The 17,547-nt window shown below is 46.1% G+C and overlaps 1 protein-coding gene across 6 annotated transcripts in view; it reads right to left on the bottom strand.

The window, feature by feature from the left end:
- Window positions 1-17,547, bottom strand: part of CAP1 (cyclase associated actin cytoskeleton regulatory protein 1) — a 76,426-nt gene that overhangs the window by 9,041 nt on the left and 49,838 nt on the right. For all 6 annotated transcript variants that reach the window (XM_069223440.1, XM_069223439.1, XM_069223437.1 and 3 more), the window contains 6 exons: window positions 11,214-11,291; window positions 10,945-11,088; window positions 10,391-10,476; window positions 6,218-6,323; window positions 5,853-6,039; window positions 2,307-2,500 (listed from right to left, as the gene is read on the bottom strand). In XM_069223440.1, the coding sequence (XP_069079541.1) occupies window positions 2,307-2,500; window positions 5,853-6,039; window positions 6,218-6,323; window positions 10,391-10,476; window positions 10,945-11,088; window positions 11,214-11,291 (795 nt within the window). The remainder of the gene's footprint in view (window positions 1-2,306; window positions 2,501-5,852; window positions 6,040-6,217; window positions 6,324-10,390; window positions 10,477-10,944; window positions 11,089-11,213; window positions 11,292-17,547) is intronic.

The raw sequence follows: 17,547 nt of genomic DNA, 5'->3' as shown, positions 1-17,547 counted from the left end.
CCACACTGCCAGTCTTGCTCAGTCACACCGCCACCGGTCCATTGTCTCACCAGTCGGTCGGATTAACAATGTTACGAGTTATTACTGCATCAACTGCAGAACGAAAAAGTGTACCCCCGGCTCTATAGAAAGAATGTAGTATTTAAAACAGAACGAGTGATAGAAGGATCCCAGAAAACTCTGGCAAGCTATTGTCACTGTATCGGTCCTTAAATACAGCGTCTTAAATTGCAGACACCCAATGTTATAGCTCCCCAATTCACTGCCCCTAGTTTGCACAGTAGGAATCACAGAAACAGAATTATATGACCAACAATAGTCCAAAGGGAGGGAAGGCTGCCTGTGAGCCACGAATATCATCTTTTGTTATCAGTGAACTAACATTCAACTTGTCCTGCATGAGATTGCCTTTCGAGGCACAAAGAAGTTAAAAACAAGAACTAAGTAAGGTGATCACGTAGGAGTCAACCACGACCTGAAAAGGGATTCCAGTGTGGACATGTCCAGCAGACACCGATACAGCAAATGGATATATTTGAATATCTGAACTATGGGGATGTCGCCCAAGAGGACTGAGGTAGCAGGTAGGTACTCTATCTGCTTTCCTTTGCAATTCAACAAAGATGAACAGAAAATGCAAAACAACTTTCAAAGAGGAAAAAGATCTCTACATAAATGAAAAACTAAGAGCGTTAATCTCATGGTGTCTTCCTGCATGCCATGTAAAGTGTAACCTATGATAATAATGCACTTATCATCCAGGAAGGGGACACTGAAAATAATGGAGTGTTAGGAAGGAGCCTCTTTGGGAAAAGCCAGACATTTTGTTTAGATGCTACATCACGGCCCACTCCTAGATTGAAACAGCGATTGTTGAGGCTATAGCTCTGAACCGTTTGTAGGCCATTTCAAAGGGAAGGATGCTGAAAACGTGCTTAGAAAGGCACACTTGCCTCAGGTCTAGCGAGAACTACACTGTATGTGCAATATTTTTTAGTTCGAGTAATGTCCTCATGTCCTAAAGTGTCATGGAAAGATGTAGGACATCTAAACATGAGATTTGCCTGTCTCTCACCAACACAATGTGATGGCACACCAAAACCACTCGCTAGATCAGCTATGAAAGCTCCCCCTGACCTTACTCATCTAAGCCTTTTGCTCAAACTCTTGCTAAAGTGTCCATTGCAATAACTTCGAAGTGTCATTATTTTATTGCCTACATGCCAAACTAAAAGGCTGCATTCTGCAACTGGCACTGAGATACTCATGGAATTAGAAAGAAGTGCTTTACCTTAAAAGCAAATGTGTACTTAGCGTTTAGCATTTGCTTTCGACTAATTGCAAATACTAATGCAATTATTTACAAATACTAAGTTACGCATGCCATGCTCAAACCTATTGAATCTACCAACTCTTTTCCAGGGCCGTGTGTCTACCGCACTGCTAGCCGAAATGGCACCTCTTGTAGGAAAGGGTTAGGCTGCGCTCAGTTTTCCCACCACATGACCTCGGAACAACGAGACCTCTGCTTGCCGCCGTAAACCCAGTTAAAGGGCAACCTTGAAACTGAGAAACCAAAGGAAATGCATAAAATACACTTCTTCCAGTAGTTCATGGAAGGTGGATTCCCCATCGAGTCCTTTACTGAAAAGTTGACAGTTGCGTTTTGTGCTTCTGACACCTCTCTCCATACAACAGACTAGGCCTACCTCGTGCAGGAAGCACTTGAGGGAATATCTGCCAGTGCCTGTCAAGGGTTCCTACACATTACTTCTGTTGTCTTGTGCCGAGTTTACAATGCAGTTTGGGTGTAAAACTACCTAATGCTAGGGAGGATGTAAAATTCTCAGAAACTAGATTCAACAACAGAGATCCTCTGAGAAGCACAAGACGGTGAAGAGAGTTTATAAGGGAGATCACATCCATCTCCTACATCAGATGATAGGACTCCCATGGCACTTCTCACTTCCCACTTGTCTGGTACTGCCCCACCAGAGTCCCACACCACAGGAGAGTCCTAGTATCTCCTCCCAGCTCATGAGTTTCTCCACCATTACCTCACCCCAATTCAAAGTATCCCTCACAGATCCATGATGAAACGCATTTGTCGGTGCTTTAACTTACTCTGTTGATACTACGCGACACAAAGCTTTTTATCCTCCCCACCTACAAACCCCACTCCTCTGCCAATGTCAAAGAAATGCAACACTTACCTGGCACTGCTGCTCAAGGCACATTCTACTCTTACTACAATGCTGTCAAAAGGTACATATCAAGTGCAAGGCAAACTATCTAGAGGCACATACCACTCGCCACTTCTTGCCATCCAGCACCAGAACGGCCGGCTCTTTCTTGGGTGCACTTTTAGTGGGTGCGCTGCTCGCAGCAGCAGTAGGCTTTGGTGTGATAAATGGTTTGGGCCCACTCCGGACAGGTCCTCCATGGGCCTTCAGCCCAGGGTTCTTGTGAGTCTTCATAGTGTCAGGGACGTGTTTCAGTGCTGGAGGAAAACACAGGAAACAGCTGTTTGATAAAAAATTCAGATGCATATGAACTGTGCCCCTATGTAACACCCAAAAATCAAACATTGTTGCACCCCAAAGTAATGTGTGTGAACTTCTCCTCCACTCAGATCTCAAAATGAAGCCTGTGCTCGAGCTATTCCGTTAACACACCATGTTAGAACGTCATATAAAATTCCATATCCAGAAAAAAAAGGCTGGGTAGGTAGGTGCAAATGAACAAGTGAAGACACAAGTGCCAATCTTACAGCCCCAGTCTCCCACCCCTTAGTTATTTCACATTGCCCAAGCTCATGGGGTACTCGCCCTCGGACTCTCTGGCCCCAGGTGATATCCTACACACACACACACAGCGATTCTCTTGATCTTGCATGGTACTTATAACATAAGCCTAATCTGCTTGGTCAACCAATTTTATGTCTCCCTTTTCTTTGAGTGAGATCCAACACCATGAACCTTCCTGGGCACCATCAGACATGTTATTTACCCTGCAATGTACCTCCCTGAGAAACATCTAACACTGCCTCCAACTAGGCCTCAGGTCTCATGTAAATCACCCTGTCGCTCCACAGGTGCCATCTCTTATATTACTCATGTTGTGCCTCCTGGATTCACAGTGAACAATTGTAGAAAGTGCCCTCTTTCTTGGCATGGTTACCCCCATTTTCTGCCTGTTGTCAGTGTGTTCGACTGTGTCTACTGGGATCCCGCGAACCGGGACCCCAGTAGTGATTATCTCTCCTGTAAATTGTACCTTTTTCTTCCCACAATTGGCATACTGGTCCCCCCATTTAAGTCCCTAGTATATGGTACCTATTGTACCCTGGGCAATGGGGTCCCAGGGGATCCGTATAGGCTGCAGCAGTTATTCTGCCACCCATAGGGAGCCCATGCAAAGGGTTCTGCAGGCCTCCCATTGCAGTCTGCGTGAAACAGGTGCATGTACCCGTTTTCACTACAGGTCAATGCATCAGGTCACTGTAAGTCATCCCTACGGCAGGCCCGCTCAGCCCAGAGGGCAGGGTGCAGGTACCTTTGTGTGAGGGCACCCATGCACTAGCAGAGGTGCCCCCACAAACTCCTGATCCATTTTCCTCGACTTTGTGAGTGCGGGGACGCCATTTTATGCGTGTACTGGACATAGGTTGCTACCTATGTCCAACTACAAAAAGGTAACTCTGAACCTGGCCATGTTTGGCATCACATATCTCTGAATCATACCCCAATACTATTGCAAGTATTAGAAATATGATTCCATGCACTCTGGGGGCTCCTTAGAGGACCCCCAGCATTGCTACCCCCAGTCTTACAGGGTTTTCCTAGCAGCCCAAGATGCTGCCACCCCTCAGACAGGTTTCTGCCCTTCTGTACTTGATCTGATCTAGCTCAGGAAGGCCAAAACAAAGGATTTCCTTTGAGAGAGGGAGATAAGACCCTCTCCCTTTGGAAATAGGTGTGACTGGCTTGGGAGGGGTAGCCTCCCCAAGCCACTGGTATGCTTTGAAGGGCACATTTGGTGCCCTCCGTGCATAAACCAGTCCACCTAGGTTCAGGCGTGAAACTGGACAATGGAAAGGGGAGTGACCACTCCCCTGTCCATCACCACCCCAGAGGTTGTACTCAGAGCTCCTCCAGAGGGTTCCTGGGTTCTGCCATCTTGTTTCCAAGGTTGGCAGGGAACTCTGGAAGCATCTGAGTGGCCAGGCCAGACAGGTGACATCAGAGCCCTCTCCTGTTAGAAGCTTCCCTGGTTAGGAGACCAATCCCCCTTTCAGGACTATTTCGGGTCTCTCTCTTGGGTGGGTCCTCAAGATTCGGCTTACAAGATTCCAGCAGGACTCCTCTGCAACCTCTGCTTCGACTTCTGGCCCCTGGAACTGTAACTGGAACATCCAGGACCCAACAAGCTGCCTCCAAGAAGAAGAACTCTTCTGCAACATTGTTTCCAGGGCTCCTACCAGCTTTGCAACATTTCCACCGGCTGTACATTCACTGAGGATGGCATCTTCAGTCTGCACTAGAAGAAAGAAGAAATCTCCCTTGGAGTGAAGGAGTCACTCCTCTGCATCCGCAGGCACCTGCTGCAACGACTGGCTGCATGGATCTCCTTTCATCATGAGCTGTGTGGATCCTGCATCACGGGTGGTGGTCCAGAGTAGTCCTCTTGGTCCTTTCTGCCAGCTGCCCAACTTTGGTGGAGGTAAGCCCATGCCTTCCCACGCAGGACAGTACCCCTGTGCACCGCATCTCTTGCAGCTTCCAAGGCTTGTTTGCATCTCCTCCAAGGGATCTTCAGGTGACGTCCCAGCACTCCTTCCTGGGATGCTCCTCCAGCATGGGATCCCTTTCTGTAGTGCTGCGTGGGCTCCTTCTGTGGCTCCTGGGTCTCCGTCCTGTGGGACTCCTGCGGGTGCAGCTCTGCTCCTGTGGACTCTCTGCGAAGCTGAGGGTCCCTTGGGTCAAGACTGATTTGCATATGGTTGAGTCCAATCTCAGGTGGCATGGTGAGCGGAAAACAATAGACTGGGATGCCACTCGAGTGATTGCCATTACTTGAGATTAATTCAAGCGTTCCATCCATCACCTTGTTTTGCATCTGCTGCCCTAAGTGCCCTGGGTATGACCAGACTTGGACTACGGGCTCACTGTGCAACTGGCACCAAGTTATACCTGACTGAAGAGCCTAATTAGGGCAAAACCAATCCTAAGTTGCTTGTGTTCCTATTCAGGGAGGACCTGGCCTGGCAGTTCAGGTTGGTTCAAGCCTGATTTGCATACGGCTGAGTCCAAACTGAGGTGGCATGGTGGGCGAAAAACAATAGATTGGCATACCGCCCGAGTGGCTGAGATTAAGTCAAACATCCCATTCATCACCTTGCTGCAACACCAATTACACTCAACGTATTTACATACATTCAGTGACATTTACTATTATCACAACTACGCATTGCAACCTTGTTTCAATTAATTGACAGATGTAGATGTGTAAAACTTTTAATATCCATTATCACTACCCATCCATAAAGCCTAAAAAAAAAAAAATGGACTCCCTATATACACCACATATTCCTGAAGACTAAAACCATTTCTAATCACCTCACTGCCACTAAACACCACCACCCACCTTTAAATGCACTGTAAATGTAGTTTGTTTAACTTACCTCATAGCAACTTACCTCGTTGAAGTGGATGTGCTGTAGTGTTATCATACAAAACTCACACCATCTCCCCGTCAGCTCTCATGTCACGCTATAATTGCATCTCCGTTTCACAATACTCCCCCCGTTCTCCCCTTAAACCATCTCATAAGTCCCGTATCATGGCGCTCACCGTGTGTGATCCCCTCTCCTTGGTTGATCTGTGCAAAGAGTTCAGACCGGCTGACAGCGCTCCCACTGTCTGGAGAGGTAGGAGCTGCTGGTGGTGGTGGTGGAGGTGGTGGGCCTGGAGGAGGAGGAGGAGGGGCCCCAGCTCTTGGGGCAGCAGGGCACACAGCAGTTCCAGAAGCTTTGGGTCCCTGAAAGATGTAATACAAATACATTTTCATCAGCAATTATTATTATTAACAATGATGTATGGATCTTAAGACACTTTGTAGAATACAAGTGATCAATGAACAAGACAAACTAACACAGAAGGTTCCCCTCCCCATCCAAGAAGATGGCGGTTGAGCGACAGACGCAATCTGCACTAACCGTTTTGCTCCAGGTCAGCCCAGTGGTGTGGTACTCTTTAATATATGTCTGCAGTTCCGCCCAGATATTTAGATAGGCCTTGGCCCACTCCACATGCTTCTTGTCACTGAGAGTGAGAAAGAGAATGGGTGTTACAACAGTTGCCAGATTTGTTACACAAACGCACAGCATGAAGTGGCAGCAGCACGGCAAGTTGTTCTGTTGCTTTTTTATTTTTTCAAAAACTAGACTAGCCGGGGGAAAATTGTGAGAGGAGCATCAAGAGAAAGATCACATGCTTAGAGCAGGAGTGTAAACATGTATGTACCCAGGGTCCACGTTCTAGCCATCAGGTCAGGCCTAGTCTAGGGTCAGGCCCCAAAAGAGTGATATCTAGCGCACCCAAGGACAATTCTCAAACAGATACCTACCCTTTGTGCTTTTTTAATTCTCCAAGTGAGTACTGTGACGTATTCGTTTGTTTTAAGAGCTAGGGTAAATATTTGAAACCAGCAGGATGGAAACTACTAATGCAATGTACACATGAACAGAGGGCATCCTGAGACCCATGATAGCAAAAGAAACAGCAATCTCCCACACAAGATACTTAATACAAAAAAAAGCAGTGATATGAAAGAAAATCTGAAAAAAATGTTGTCTTCCCAAGTAAAGCAAATTATAATGTACATATAATTATAACATATATATTTTAGTAATGATTTGTTTTATTTTCTTCCCGCTGGGCTATTTCTAACTTGCAGCGCAATATATAAAAATAAGTAACAATATTTTGTTATATAGAGCCCCAAATATCACAATTCTGTAATTTGTAACAGCTATAAAAGTTACAGATGTTACTAAAATTATGGCAGTCAGTTTACCCACTTAGGAAGGATGGAAAGTGAAGTCTGTCCAAACAAAAGGTGAACAAATTATATGTTGCAGAAAGAATGAGCATTCAGTGAACCAGACTACTCGATTCACATGATCTCAATGCATGTACGCAGCTGGGTATAGGCAGAGTCAAGTGAATTATGCGATTGTGAGCTTGCATCGTTTTTCACATAATCAAAGAATTGCCTCATTTGCCACACAATCCATCATCAGCTGCATAATCAGCTCAAACGGTTCAAAAGTTACTAAAATTGCAGCAACATGTGTTATGTAGTCGAAGGGCCCTTGTAAAGTTTGACTGGTCATCTTTCTGTTGTTTACTGCTATACTTTGGTGTTAAACTGGTACTAATGAGGAGCAACCAATGCCCAAGCAGAGTTAACAAGTGTAAAAATGACAATACATGGAAATATTACAATCATAAAATGTGCAGCATTGTGCGGTATAATTGGTACTACTGGATCAACTTATAGGAGAACTTGTATAGTGTTATAAAACGGTAAAATATGCTGTAACAAGTTTATATGAACACAAGTTGCACCTGTGTCTTCCAAAGGCATAAACCTAAAAGATCAGGCTAAACAACCTGACCGTCGTCGCCAGCTGGGCCACCTAGGTCTTAGAATAGTATTCAAGGATGGCTTACAAACATCATCATTTAAATTACGAAAACCTTGCTCAACGTTCAAACTTCGTATGTGCTGGCATGTGTACACCACACGAAGCTACTCAAAATTTGGAGAATATTTGTCAAATATGTATATTGTTTAGAAAAAAATAGGATTGTAACTCTTTGAAAATTGTAACTTACTCTTAACTAAAATGGCACAACTATAGGGTATACAGGTCTGTCTGTATACAGGATGACAAATGGGAAACTATTATATCTACACGTAGTGATGTACAAAATTGTGAAGCTTAGAACTTTGAATATTTCTTTCATGTTTCTCACCTGCAAAGCTGATTTTTAATTCACAGGGGGTAAAAAGAAGTAGGCTGCAGCAGCAACATGAATTTTTTAACTGAGCCACTTTAATTTGTTTAGATCAGCCACGTAACCCCCTTTCATTCACAACCTGGAAGTCCCGGGACTGGACTTCTAGCATCTGGGAACGGAGAGTGTGCAGCTTGTCAGGATGAGGCGATCGCGTTTCCCTGCTGCCACGTGCACTGCGTGACCGCGCGGAATACACATTCCTGCCGGCAAATCCGCACATCATTAGTTCTACCACAGGGGAAGGTTTCTTGCACACATCCGGTTCTGTAACGCAGTATGGGTTCTTGTGACGTCACCAGAACTAAATCACATATTAGCCGTTACACAGCTTTTATACTGCTGCTTAGAAACAAAAATATGCTTATTGAAATCACTACTATTGTGCCGTTGTGTGCTGCTGTATGCTATACGTGCTATACTACTCTCTGGCTTTCACATGGGTTGAAGTCTATGTTTCACATTGGTAGTGTAGTTTCAGATAACAATTCACTGGCATGGCATCATTCCTGTGACATAAGGGTTTTGAATTCCATTGTGAAAAGGACATTATGATTTACAACTCGAACAACATTAGTTTTCGTAACCACTGGAAAGGGTAAAGGGAATGGCCAAAGCATATGCTCCGTACCTTGCCCCCAGTACCTAGATGGGCACAGCCTACAGCTGTGCCAAGTGCACAAAGTGTGGTCTGCAGCCATGCCTAGTGGCCTGTACCATTGCTCCCATTACAAATAGGCATGGTTAATGATCCTTGCATTAAATCCAATATTTCTAAAATGTGTAACTTTTTAGACATACTTGAATAGATGTTGGCTACATTATGTCAGTGAAAAATCCACCAGTTCTCCTAATTCTCCGGTTGTCTTATTTATTAAGCTGCCGCCCCATGCACCGTTCATAGACAGCCCATGTTCCTTCATGGCCCTTTCAGCCACAGCTGGCACTCCAGAGCAGAATTTGTAGCCCTAGTTCAGTGTGGCATAAGCTTTTGAAGACAGGTTGGCATTCACTTTGAGGATAGGGTCCTTAAGGAGGCAGCACTTTCACAGAGCAGTGTGGAGATTGCTCTGCAAGTGTGGTGGCTACACTGGGGATGTGGGGGGGCATAGGGGGCTAATCAGTAGCCAGGGAGCAGTCTAGTCACAAAGATCTCACAACACTACACAGGCAGTTAGGGTAAAAAGCTCAATGTTTTGGAAGAAACAAGACCGGCGTGGTGTAAAAGGTCTGCAGAAGCTGAAGGTCCTTGCTGGCTCCTGGGGTCCATGACAAACAGAGGCCCAAACCATTACCATTTAAAGGCAGGGGGGCAATATAGGGCATTCAGATGCCCCATCATGTAGGGGTGCATCTTGCAAACATCTACATGCTTACATTTACAGGGGAGGGAGAGAGGGACATTCCTTTCCAGTAGGCCATATACGGAATGCAGACAAACTGCCGGAAAGAAATGGTGAAAGTTGTGAATTAATGCAGAGACCATGGCATACAAAAATATTTTCTGAGGGTCTGTATTCTTACTCAGAAAGAAGGCCACGTCAAATCTGGCCTACTACTACAAAAGCCACTCACTGTTTCCCTTCACGTTTACAGTGAGCAAACCATTTACTCTTGCAAAAGGGCACTGCTCGAGTTAAACTGAAAAGTACAGCACTGCAGACCCCTTACTTTGAGCACGTTAAACCAAGAAAGCATAAATATTAACATCTAGCCACCACACACCGAAGTTTAAAGCAGCCACGCTTGAAGGACTCCATAGAAATGGAGCCAATCTCTACCAAAAGCCATGAGATGTTGGAGGAGTTTTCCAAGGATGCATGTCTGCAAATGAAAATGGCAAGCCCTGGGCTCACTTGTAAGAGTTACACCATTAAAACGATCCAGAAACACTGCAGCTCTGGACTTTCGCTGAGCTATGCAGTGGCCTCACACCCCCATCGCAATGCAAAGAGCAGGTCCTATTGCTATCCCAGAATGATTTGCCAACTTGGGGTCAGACATAGACCTTCCTTCGCACAGTTCTACTTCACCTGGGCCCCTTTCCTCTCGTTTCCGGTGTGCTTCGTGAACGGAACCTGTGAACTCCGAGCACGCAATGATCGGGAAGAAACTCTGCTCATTTACTTGCTGGCATAAGAATGTAGAATACTGCCGAGTCCCTTGCCCCAGGAAGGCATTGGCCCTCAGAGTCAGTGCGATCTTAGCAGTATAAATACAGGGTCTCTCAAAAATGTGATTAACCACACCACACACTTGTAAACCAGATGAATCAAATCCCACCCAAACCTTAGTGATAAACTTACACATCCTTGTAGTCCTTCAACACTCGGTTGGTGTAGAACATTGCTGCATCAGCCATTTCCTTCACGTAGGGACCTGGCTTTGGGGCCTTAGAAAGAAAGAGTCAGAACATAAAGAACAAGTATAAATGCATATTCAGGAAGGAACATCTAACTCGTGACATGCATAGTGGCTGCAATCACAAACACCTGCGAAGAGACAAATTCTACCATCACATGCGGTGTACAAGAACTTCCATTCTGAAACGTTTCACTTCTACCAACTGCAGTACATACAGAAAGCTTCCTTGGCATCCCACCACAGTCACCCGACAACTGGGAGGCTAACAATCACACAACCAGAGAGAAACCACACTGGAGGTCCCACCCTTTCTCATTATGTTGTGAACTTCAAGTAGCCAACCAGCTCATCTTGAAAGCATACTGAGCTAGTGAAGTCATCCACAAACAAAACCTCAGTTTGACAGCTGGCACTCATCTTCACATTTTCCTCAAACCCAAGTTCATTAAAAAAAAAAAACTGCCCAATTCTCCAGCATTCCAGCTCCACATCTCACCATTGTCACCCAGCCCAGGGCTGGCACGCTCTCGCTGACAGCTGACAAGTGATTGAAGAGTTTACTGCCACGATTTTTCTCTCTAAAATCTTGGATCGCCTGGATCTGCTCCGACAAAGGCTTTAACAAAGCCATAAGTTCGTTCTGGGATCAAGAGAGAATAAGACGGATGTCAGTGATCACATTAGAGGAAGCGGCTTGGCTACGGGCACTAGGAGCAGCAAAGAAATACCAATCAACAAACGATTTCAGACTTCTCCAGATCTCACCTCTTCTGGCTTTTGACAACGGGAAGCTGTCACAAGGATACCCTGCTCGATCTTCAGCCCAGCGAGTACCATGTCAGCCTAGAAGGAAGAAGAAATGCTAACATTTACTGTAACCTATATCACCTTATTACATCTGCCCAGCTGGGCAGATGATAGCAAATTAGAAACACAAGGACATTGGCTATCAGGAGAAAATGGCGACAATGACAGCTATATAAGGAAATAAAGATTTATTTTATAGAAACGGTGACTCTTAAGGGAAGGAAAATCATGGTGAAGGGGTCAGGTATGGGGTGGGATGTGTGTGGTGGGTGGATGGAGAGCTAGAACAATGACTGAAGAGAAAAGCAATGGTTGGAGATACCCGAGTGGGCAGCTGCGACAGGCAAAGTGTGGTCTTTGGTAGATGGGTATGGAACTACAGTAAAGAGAAGAAATATTCTTCAGGGCTCCAAGACATTGACAACGCCTAACACTAGGTAGGATCTAGGATAGTACCCTGCCCGACTATCCGCACCATCAATAGTAAAGCTCCACAAATGTATCTCTGCTCCTACAAGTGCTAGCCTTTGTACTGTCTACTAGCTAGTCCACGTCTAGAATTGGCATCCCTTATCGTCTTAAGACTTATATTACTCAGTGTTTGGTAAAGTTGTTAGATGAAACTCCTAGACTAGTTCTCTCACGATGTGACATCCAGGGAATGCTGGTGGGTCGACTGCATGCAGTTTATAACTACGCAAGCCCTGTAGATTGGCTCCCCTGAATGTGATCCAACCGCTTGTGTTCTGTGAAAATTATTCTGAAGAAGAAAAAGCATTGAATACTCCTGGGGATTTTTTAGGAGCTCCAGCTAGACGTTTAAAGGACGTCTGAAGCAGGGACACAGCCAAATTAAAGAAAAAAAGTTCTGTCCTCGAACTTTTTTGATGCCTCACTGCTAATATCTTCTTGTAAAGAAATCATACCTTTATCTACGGAACAAAGTCCTGGACGACTCGCCAATGGGTAAACATGCCAGACAGGTACTAGATCTTTGTAGAAGCACTAGCCTGCAGTGTAGCAGACCCACCTCTACTCAACCAACCTCTCCACCGCTCATCTGAACCGGGCCCAGCTGTGAACTTGACAATGTGCAATGGAGTGAATATCCAGCACATGAGCCCCCGCTGACGATGGAACTTACTATTGTGCAAGTTCAGACTATACTTTCTGCCGAAACTGGCCTTACCCCGACTCCCTCCACAAACATCTATCCATTGACCTGTAGCCAGCAGCGCTACAAGAGCTGAAGCACCCAGGTAAAGCTTAAAGGCCAAGTATGTCGATAATTACTGGGCACCTCTTCATTAAAAGGTGTCCCACTGTGTTGGTGTTACCTCAGACAGTACCACAATATGCAAGCAAACGTCTGCACTTGCACAGGGCTACCTCTGGAGTGTGAGAGAAAATATGACCAACGTGGCAATCAAGAACCCTGTGACCCTCTTGCATCTCCAATCTTTCGTATGGCAGTCATAGGGAAAGCATCCTGTCAGAGCTAAAAAAAAGAGCATTGGGGAAGACTTGATTTACCTTACTGTAATGTACAGCTATATTCTCAACGTCTGATTGGTGATAATCACAGTTAATGTTTACAGGGACCCTTTAACAGTTGATGTTACTTTAGGCCAACTGAGACACCTGCTTTGGGGCATAAACAACTTTTTCAAGTCTTTAATTAACCATTTTAAAAAACTGTATTCTCCTACAAGTCAAATCAAATCAAATCATTAACATTTATAAAGCGCGCTACTCACCCGTGCGGGTCTCAAGGCGCTAGGGGGGAAAGGGGGGGTTATCGCTGCTCGAACAGCCAAGTCTTTAGGAGTCTCCGGAAAGCGGAGTGGTCCTGGGTGGTCCTGAGGCTGGTGGGGAGGGAGTTCCAGGTCTTGGCCGCCAGGAAGGAGAAAGATCTCCCACCCGCCGTGGAGCGGCGGGTGCGAGGGACGGCAGCAAGTGCGAGGCCAGCGGAGCGGAGGGGGCGGGTGGGGACGTAGAAGCTGAGGCGTCTGTTGAGGTATTCCGGTCCCTTGTTGTGGAGGGCTTTGTGTGCGTGGGTGAGAAGACGGAAGGTGATCCTTTTGCTGACTGGGAGCCAATGCAGGTGTCTCAGGTGTGCGGAGATGTGGCTGTTGCGGGGTACGTCGAGGATGAGGCGGGCCGAGGCGTTTTGGATGCGTTGCAGGCGGTTTTGGAGTTTGGCGGTGGTCCCGGCGTAGAGGGTGTTGCCGTAGTCCAGGCGACTCGTGACAAGGGCGTGGGTCACGGTTTTTCTGGTGTCGGCGGGGATCCAGCGGAAGATCTTGCGGAGCATGCGGAGAGTGAGGAAGCAGGCGGAGGACACGGCGTTGACTTGCTTGGTCATGGTGAGAAGAGGGTCCAAGATGAAGCCGAGGTTGCGGGCGTGGTCTGCGGGGGTCGGTGCGGTGCCGTGGGCCACCAGGAGTCGTCCCAGGCGGACGGGGTGTTGCCGAGGATGAGGACTTCCGTTTTTTCAGAGTTCAGCTTTAGGCGGCTGAGCCTCATCCAATCTGCGACGTCCTTCATACCCTCTTGTAGGTTGGTCTTGGCGCTGGCGGGGTCCTTGGTGAGGGAGAGTACAAGTTGGGTGTCGTCGGCGTAGGAGGTGATGATGATGTCGTGCTTGCGTACGATGTCGGCGAGGGGGCTCATGTAGACATTGAAGAGTGTCGGGCTGAGCGATGAGCCTTGAGGTACGCCGCAGATGATCTTGGTGGGTTCTGAGCGAAACGGAGGGAGGTAAACTCTTTGGGAGCGGTTAGCGAGGAAGGAGGCGATCCAGTCCAGGGCCTGGCCTTGGATCCCTTGGAGTCAGTGCTCGGGAATACACCTATTGCAGTGAGAGTTTTTACTAACTTAGATAAGTCTGTCCCAGTACTAACAACAAGCACCAAGCTCATAAAAATCATCATCCGGCAGCACCCAAAAGATGCTTAAACAAGCAACTGTCACATTAACCCTGAAAAAACTGAACGAAGATCCAGAGATTATGTCCATCTACAGTCCAGTATCATACCAACTCTTTACTAGGAAAAAATTCCAAACTATGGTGAATACTCAACCTTCTTTAAAGCTGGAGAATGTAAACTTTTTCAAGAATATTTGTCCATACTCAATCTGATCCCAGGACTGAAGCATCATACTGAGTATTACAGAAGAGGTTCTAACTATCCAAGACAGCATGCATACTTCAATGCTTATACAACTGGATGCCCAATGAGCTTGAAATAGCATCGACCAGTCCGCTGCAAGACCACGAACAGCAGCCATAATCAGGTTTGTGTCTTCTGAAGAACAGGAAACGCCAATGTAAACCAACTGTGTTACTTCTCAGGGATCGGCTCTTCTCCAGTTCACTTCAACAACTCATGGCCAGCATCACTGAAGTTACAAGTTTGGCTTTCACATGGGTGACAATTTCAAATGGCATTACACTTGTTAGCCTCCCATGCCCACACAGGGCTGCAACTTGGAGGTACTAGTAGGCTAATATCTCTCTTTTACCCTTCAAGCAAACAAAGTTGCCTAAGTTGTCCATCATGTCTGTCAAACAAAACAGTGTGAACGTATGGTATCCTGTGTGTGCCCATTTCCTGTATGTCGAAGGTGGAGTCTACAACAGAATGCCAGCGGCGGTAAAAGTCAGGCTTTGATTTTTAAAACACCATTTATAAGGCATTGCCAGCTATGATAAGCTCCAAAGCATTCCAGTACAATGGAAAGTGTCCTGATTAAGAACTCTTGATACCAAACACTTATTGATACCGTCTACACCCATGACAACGGTCAACCCCAGTAATCTTAACATGAAGTGCTCTCATCACTACCCTTTTATCCTCTCATGAATGCTCCACAATTACAGATCGGACAGCACCTACCATGCACATACTGCCAATCTCACCACAATAAACAGCTTGGACCTTTGTTTCAGAAAATCCTGTCTCAATGTACCTCCCCAGTCCATTCCTGACTACCGTGTTACTCAAGGTTACTCCATAAACCAGTATGATAGATAAATCAAACAGGGCAGAGGAATTTTAATTAGTCGAAGAGAATAAAATTCCTCACAATCTATCGCACCCTTCTATATCTTTTGAATGCCTTTAGATGGCCTGTCCTCTGTCTTAATCTTACACCATCTTCACGTCATTTATCACCCACCTAAGCATAAGGACAGCCTAGAGGCAGACTTATTACTTTTCTACAAGTCAAACATTATCTATGGATAACACCATTATCTGTGAGTAACTTACTGACTGGAATAACAAATGCAGAATGTTAAAATCCCTAAATTGTCACTTACAGCTTGCATGCCCTCGACCAACAGTCCCTTATATTGACAAACAATGGCTGAATCCAAGGCCTCGTCTGCTTCGTCAATTTCTTGCAACCCATTGAGCTTGACTGGTCAGACCACCATATGATTCCCTTCCAGCTAGTCATCTGCAACCCATCTTGATCAACCAACTGTCCTCCTCAGAAAGCATATGACTGCATCTACTCCTGAACTAACTCGTAGGTCCACTGGAATAATGCCATTCATGGCTCAATCTAGGAACTGCCTGGTGATCTTCTAAATCCCAAATTGTTTGCCAAAGATGAAAATTCCCAAGGAAATAAATTACAAAGTTGCAATCACATTATGTAAAGCCAAATGTATTTAGGAGTAGCTGGACTAGCCACCACCCAATGACGCTAGGTCACTCTAATATTTTCTTTCCTACATCTGTTCTATCACCAAAGCAGCCTCTAGTTGTTTACCCGACATGTATTGAGCTCCTAAAATACGACAGAAGATTCTCTCTATCAAAAACCATCACCCAACTATTTTTCCAGCGCTACCTACATCACATCAAAAGCCCCAGTAACTGAAATCACTTCAGGGTAAGCTTACCCAAATTTATGGACCTGAGCATTATGAAGCTCAAAACGACCCGCTAGCTACATTACCGAAGAACATTACTAAAGCAAACTTTACTCTTTTTGCTTCAATTTGGGTTGTGTTCATCCCAGGCAGTCTTCTGTGCCAAGTTTAAATGTGGCTAAATCACCCCATTCTAAACAAAAAACAAATCTGCACCCAAACGTACCACCCAACTTCAGGCCTGAGACCAGCTTCCCCTTAGTGGGGCAAAACCACAGAGAGATGGGCCTCACTACAACTGAATCCCTACATTAACTTTAAACATCTTCACAGCAACCATTAGCCTGGCTTTGCTCTACTTGCAGCACTGAGACAACCGCTACTAAAATAAAAAAATATATTCACAGGATACTGGAAGAGGAGTCTTGTGACTTTTAGTGTTGCTTGATCTCACAGCTGCCCTCCACATGATCTAACAAGGACGGCTATTTTGCATACTTGATCATCACATGGGCTTCCCTGGAGATATGTCAAATTGGTTATCCTATTCCCTACCTCCGCAGCAGACAGAATCAACCAGCTCACACGCACAAACACTAACCCTGAACACCTTCCCACCCACTGGGAACTCCCCAAGACACTATCTCCATCATGAACTCTGTACACTCGGAAGCACCCACAGACCCTTGCCCCCACCACGTCTTCAACCTCGGAAGCAAGACAGTCTGCAACGAGCTCAGGAAGGTCCTGAATACCTCCATCAAGGGGCCTCCTTCCCAGAGGTTGGAAACACGCTGAAGAGAGGCCCTTTCTGAAAAAAGCATCCGCTGACCCAGCCGGCCTGAAGAACTACCAGACCATCTCTCTGCTCCCCTATCTAGCAAAAGTCCTCAAGAAAGCGATCAACCAGCATCTCACCCAACACCTAGAAGACTACAACCTCCTGGATCCCTCTAAATCTGGATTTTGAGCCAACTACAGCACTGAGACAGCCCTGATTGCAGCCACTGATGACATCAGAGCCCTTATGGACCATGGGGAAACAGCTGCCCTCATCCTCCTGGACCTGTCTGCCGCGTTCCACAGCGTCTCTCGTCACATCCTGATCAGTAGACTCCATCACATCGGGATTCAAGGAAACACCCTCAAATGGATCACCTCATAACTCACCGGCAGAACCCAAAGGATCAGTCTCCCACCATTCAACTCCGAGCTCAAGAAGATCTGTGGAGTCCCAAGGATCGTCCCTCAGCCCGACCCTCTTCAGCACCTACATGACCCTCCTGGCTGTCACCATCATCACACGGACAACATCATCTCCTACGCCTATGACACACAGCTGATCCTCTCACTGTCCCAAGATCCCTCCACCACAAAAGCTAACTTCCACAAACCCATGATGAACGT

The sequence above is a fragment of the Pleurodeles waltl genome, chromosome 3_1 (genome assembly GCF_031143425.1).
Source record: "Pleurodeles waltl isolate 20211129_DDA chromosome 3_1, aPleWal1.hap1.20221129, whole genome shotgun sequence".
NCBI classification, from domain to species: domain Eukaryota; kingdom Metazoa; phylum Chordata; class Amphibia; order Caudata; family Salamandridae; genus Pleurodeles; species Pleurodeles waltl.
This window is presented reverse-complemented; position numbering and strand designations above follow the sequence as displayed.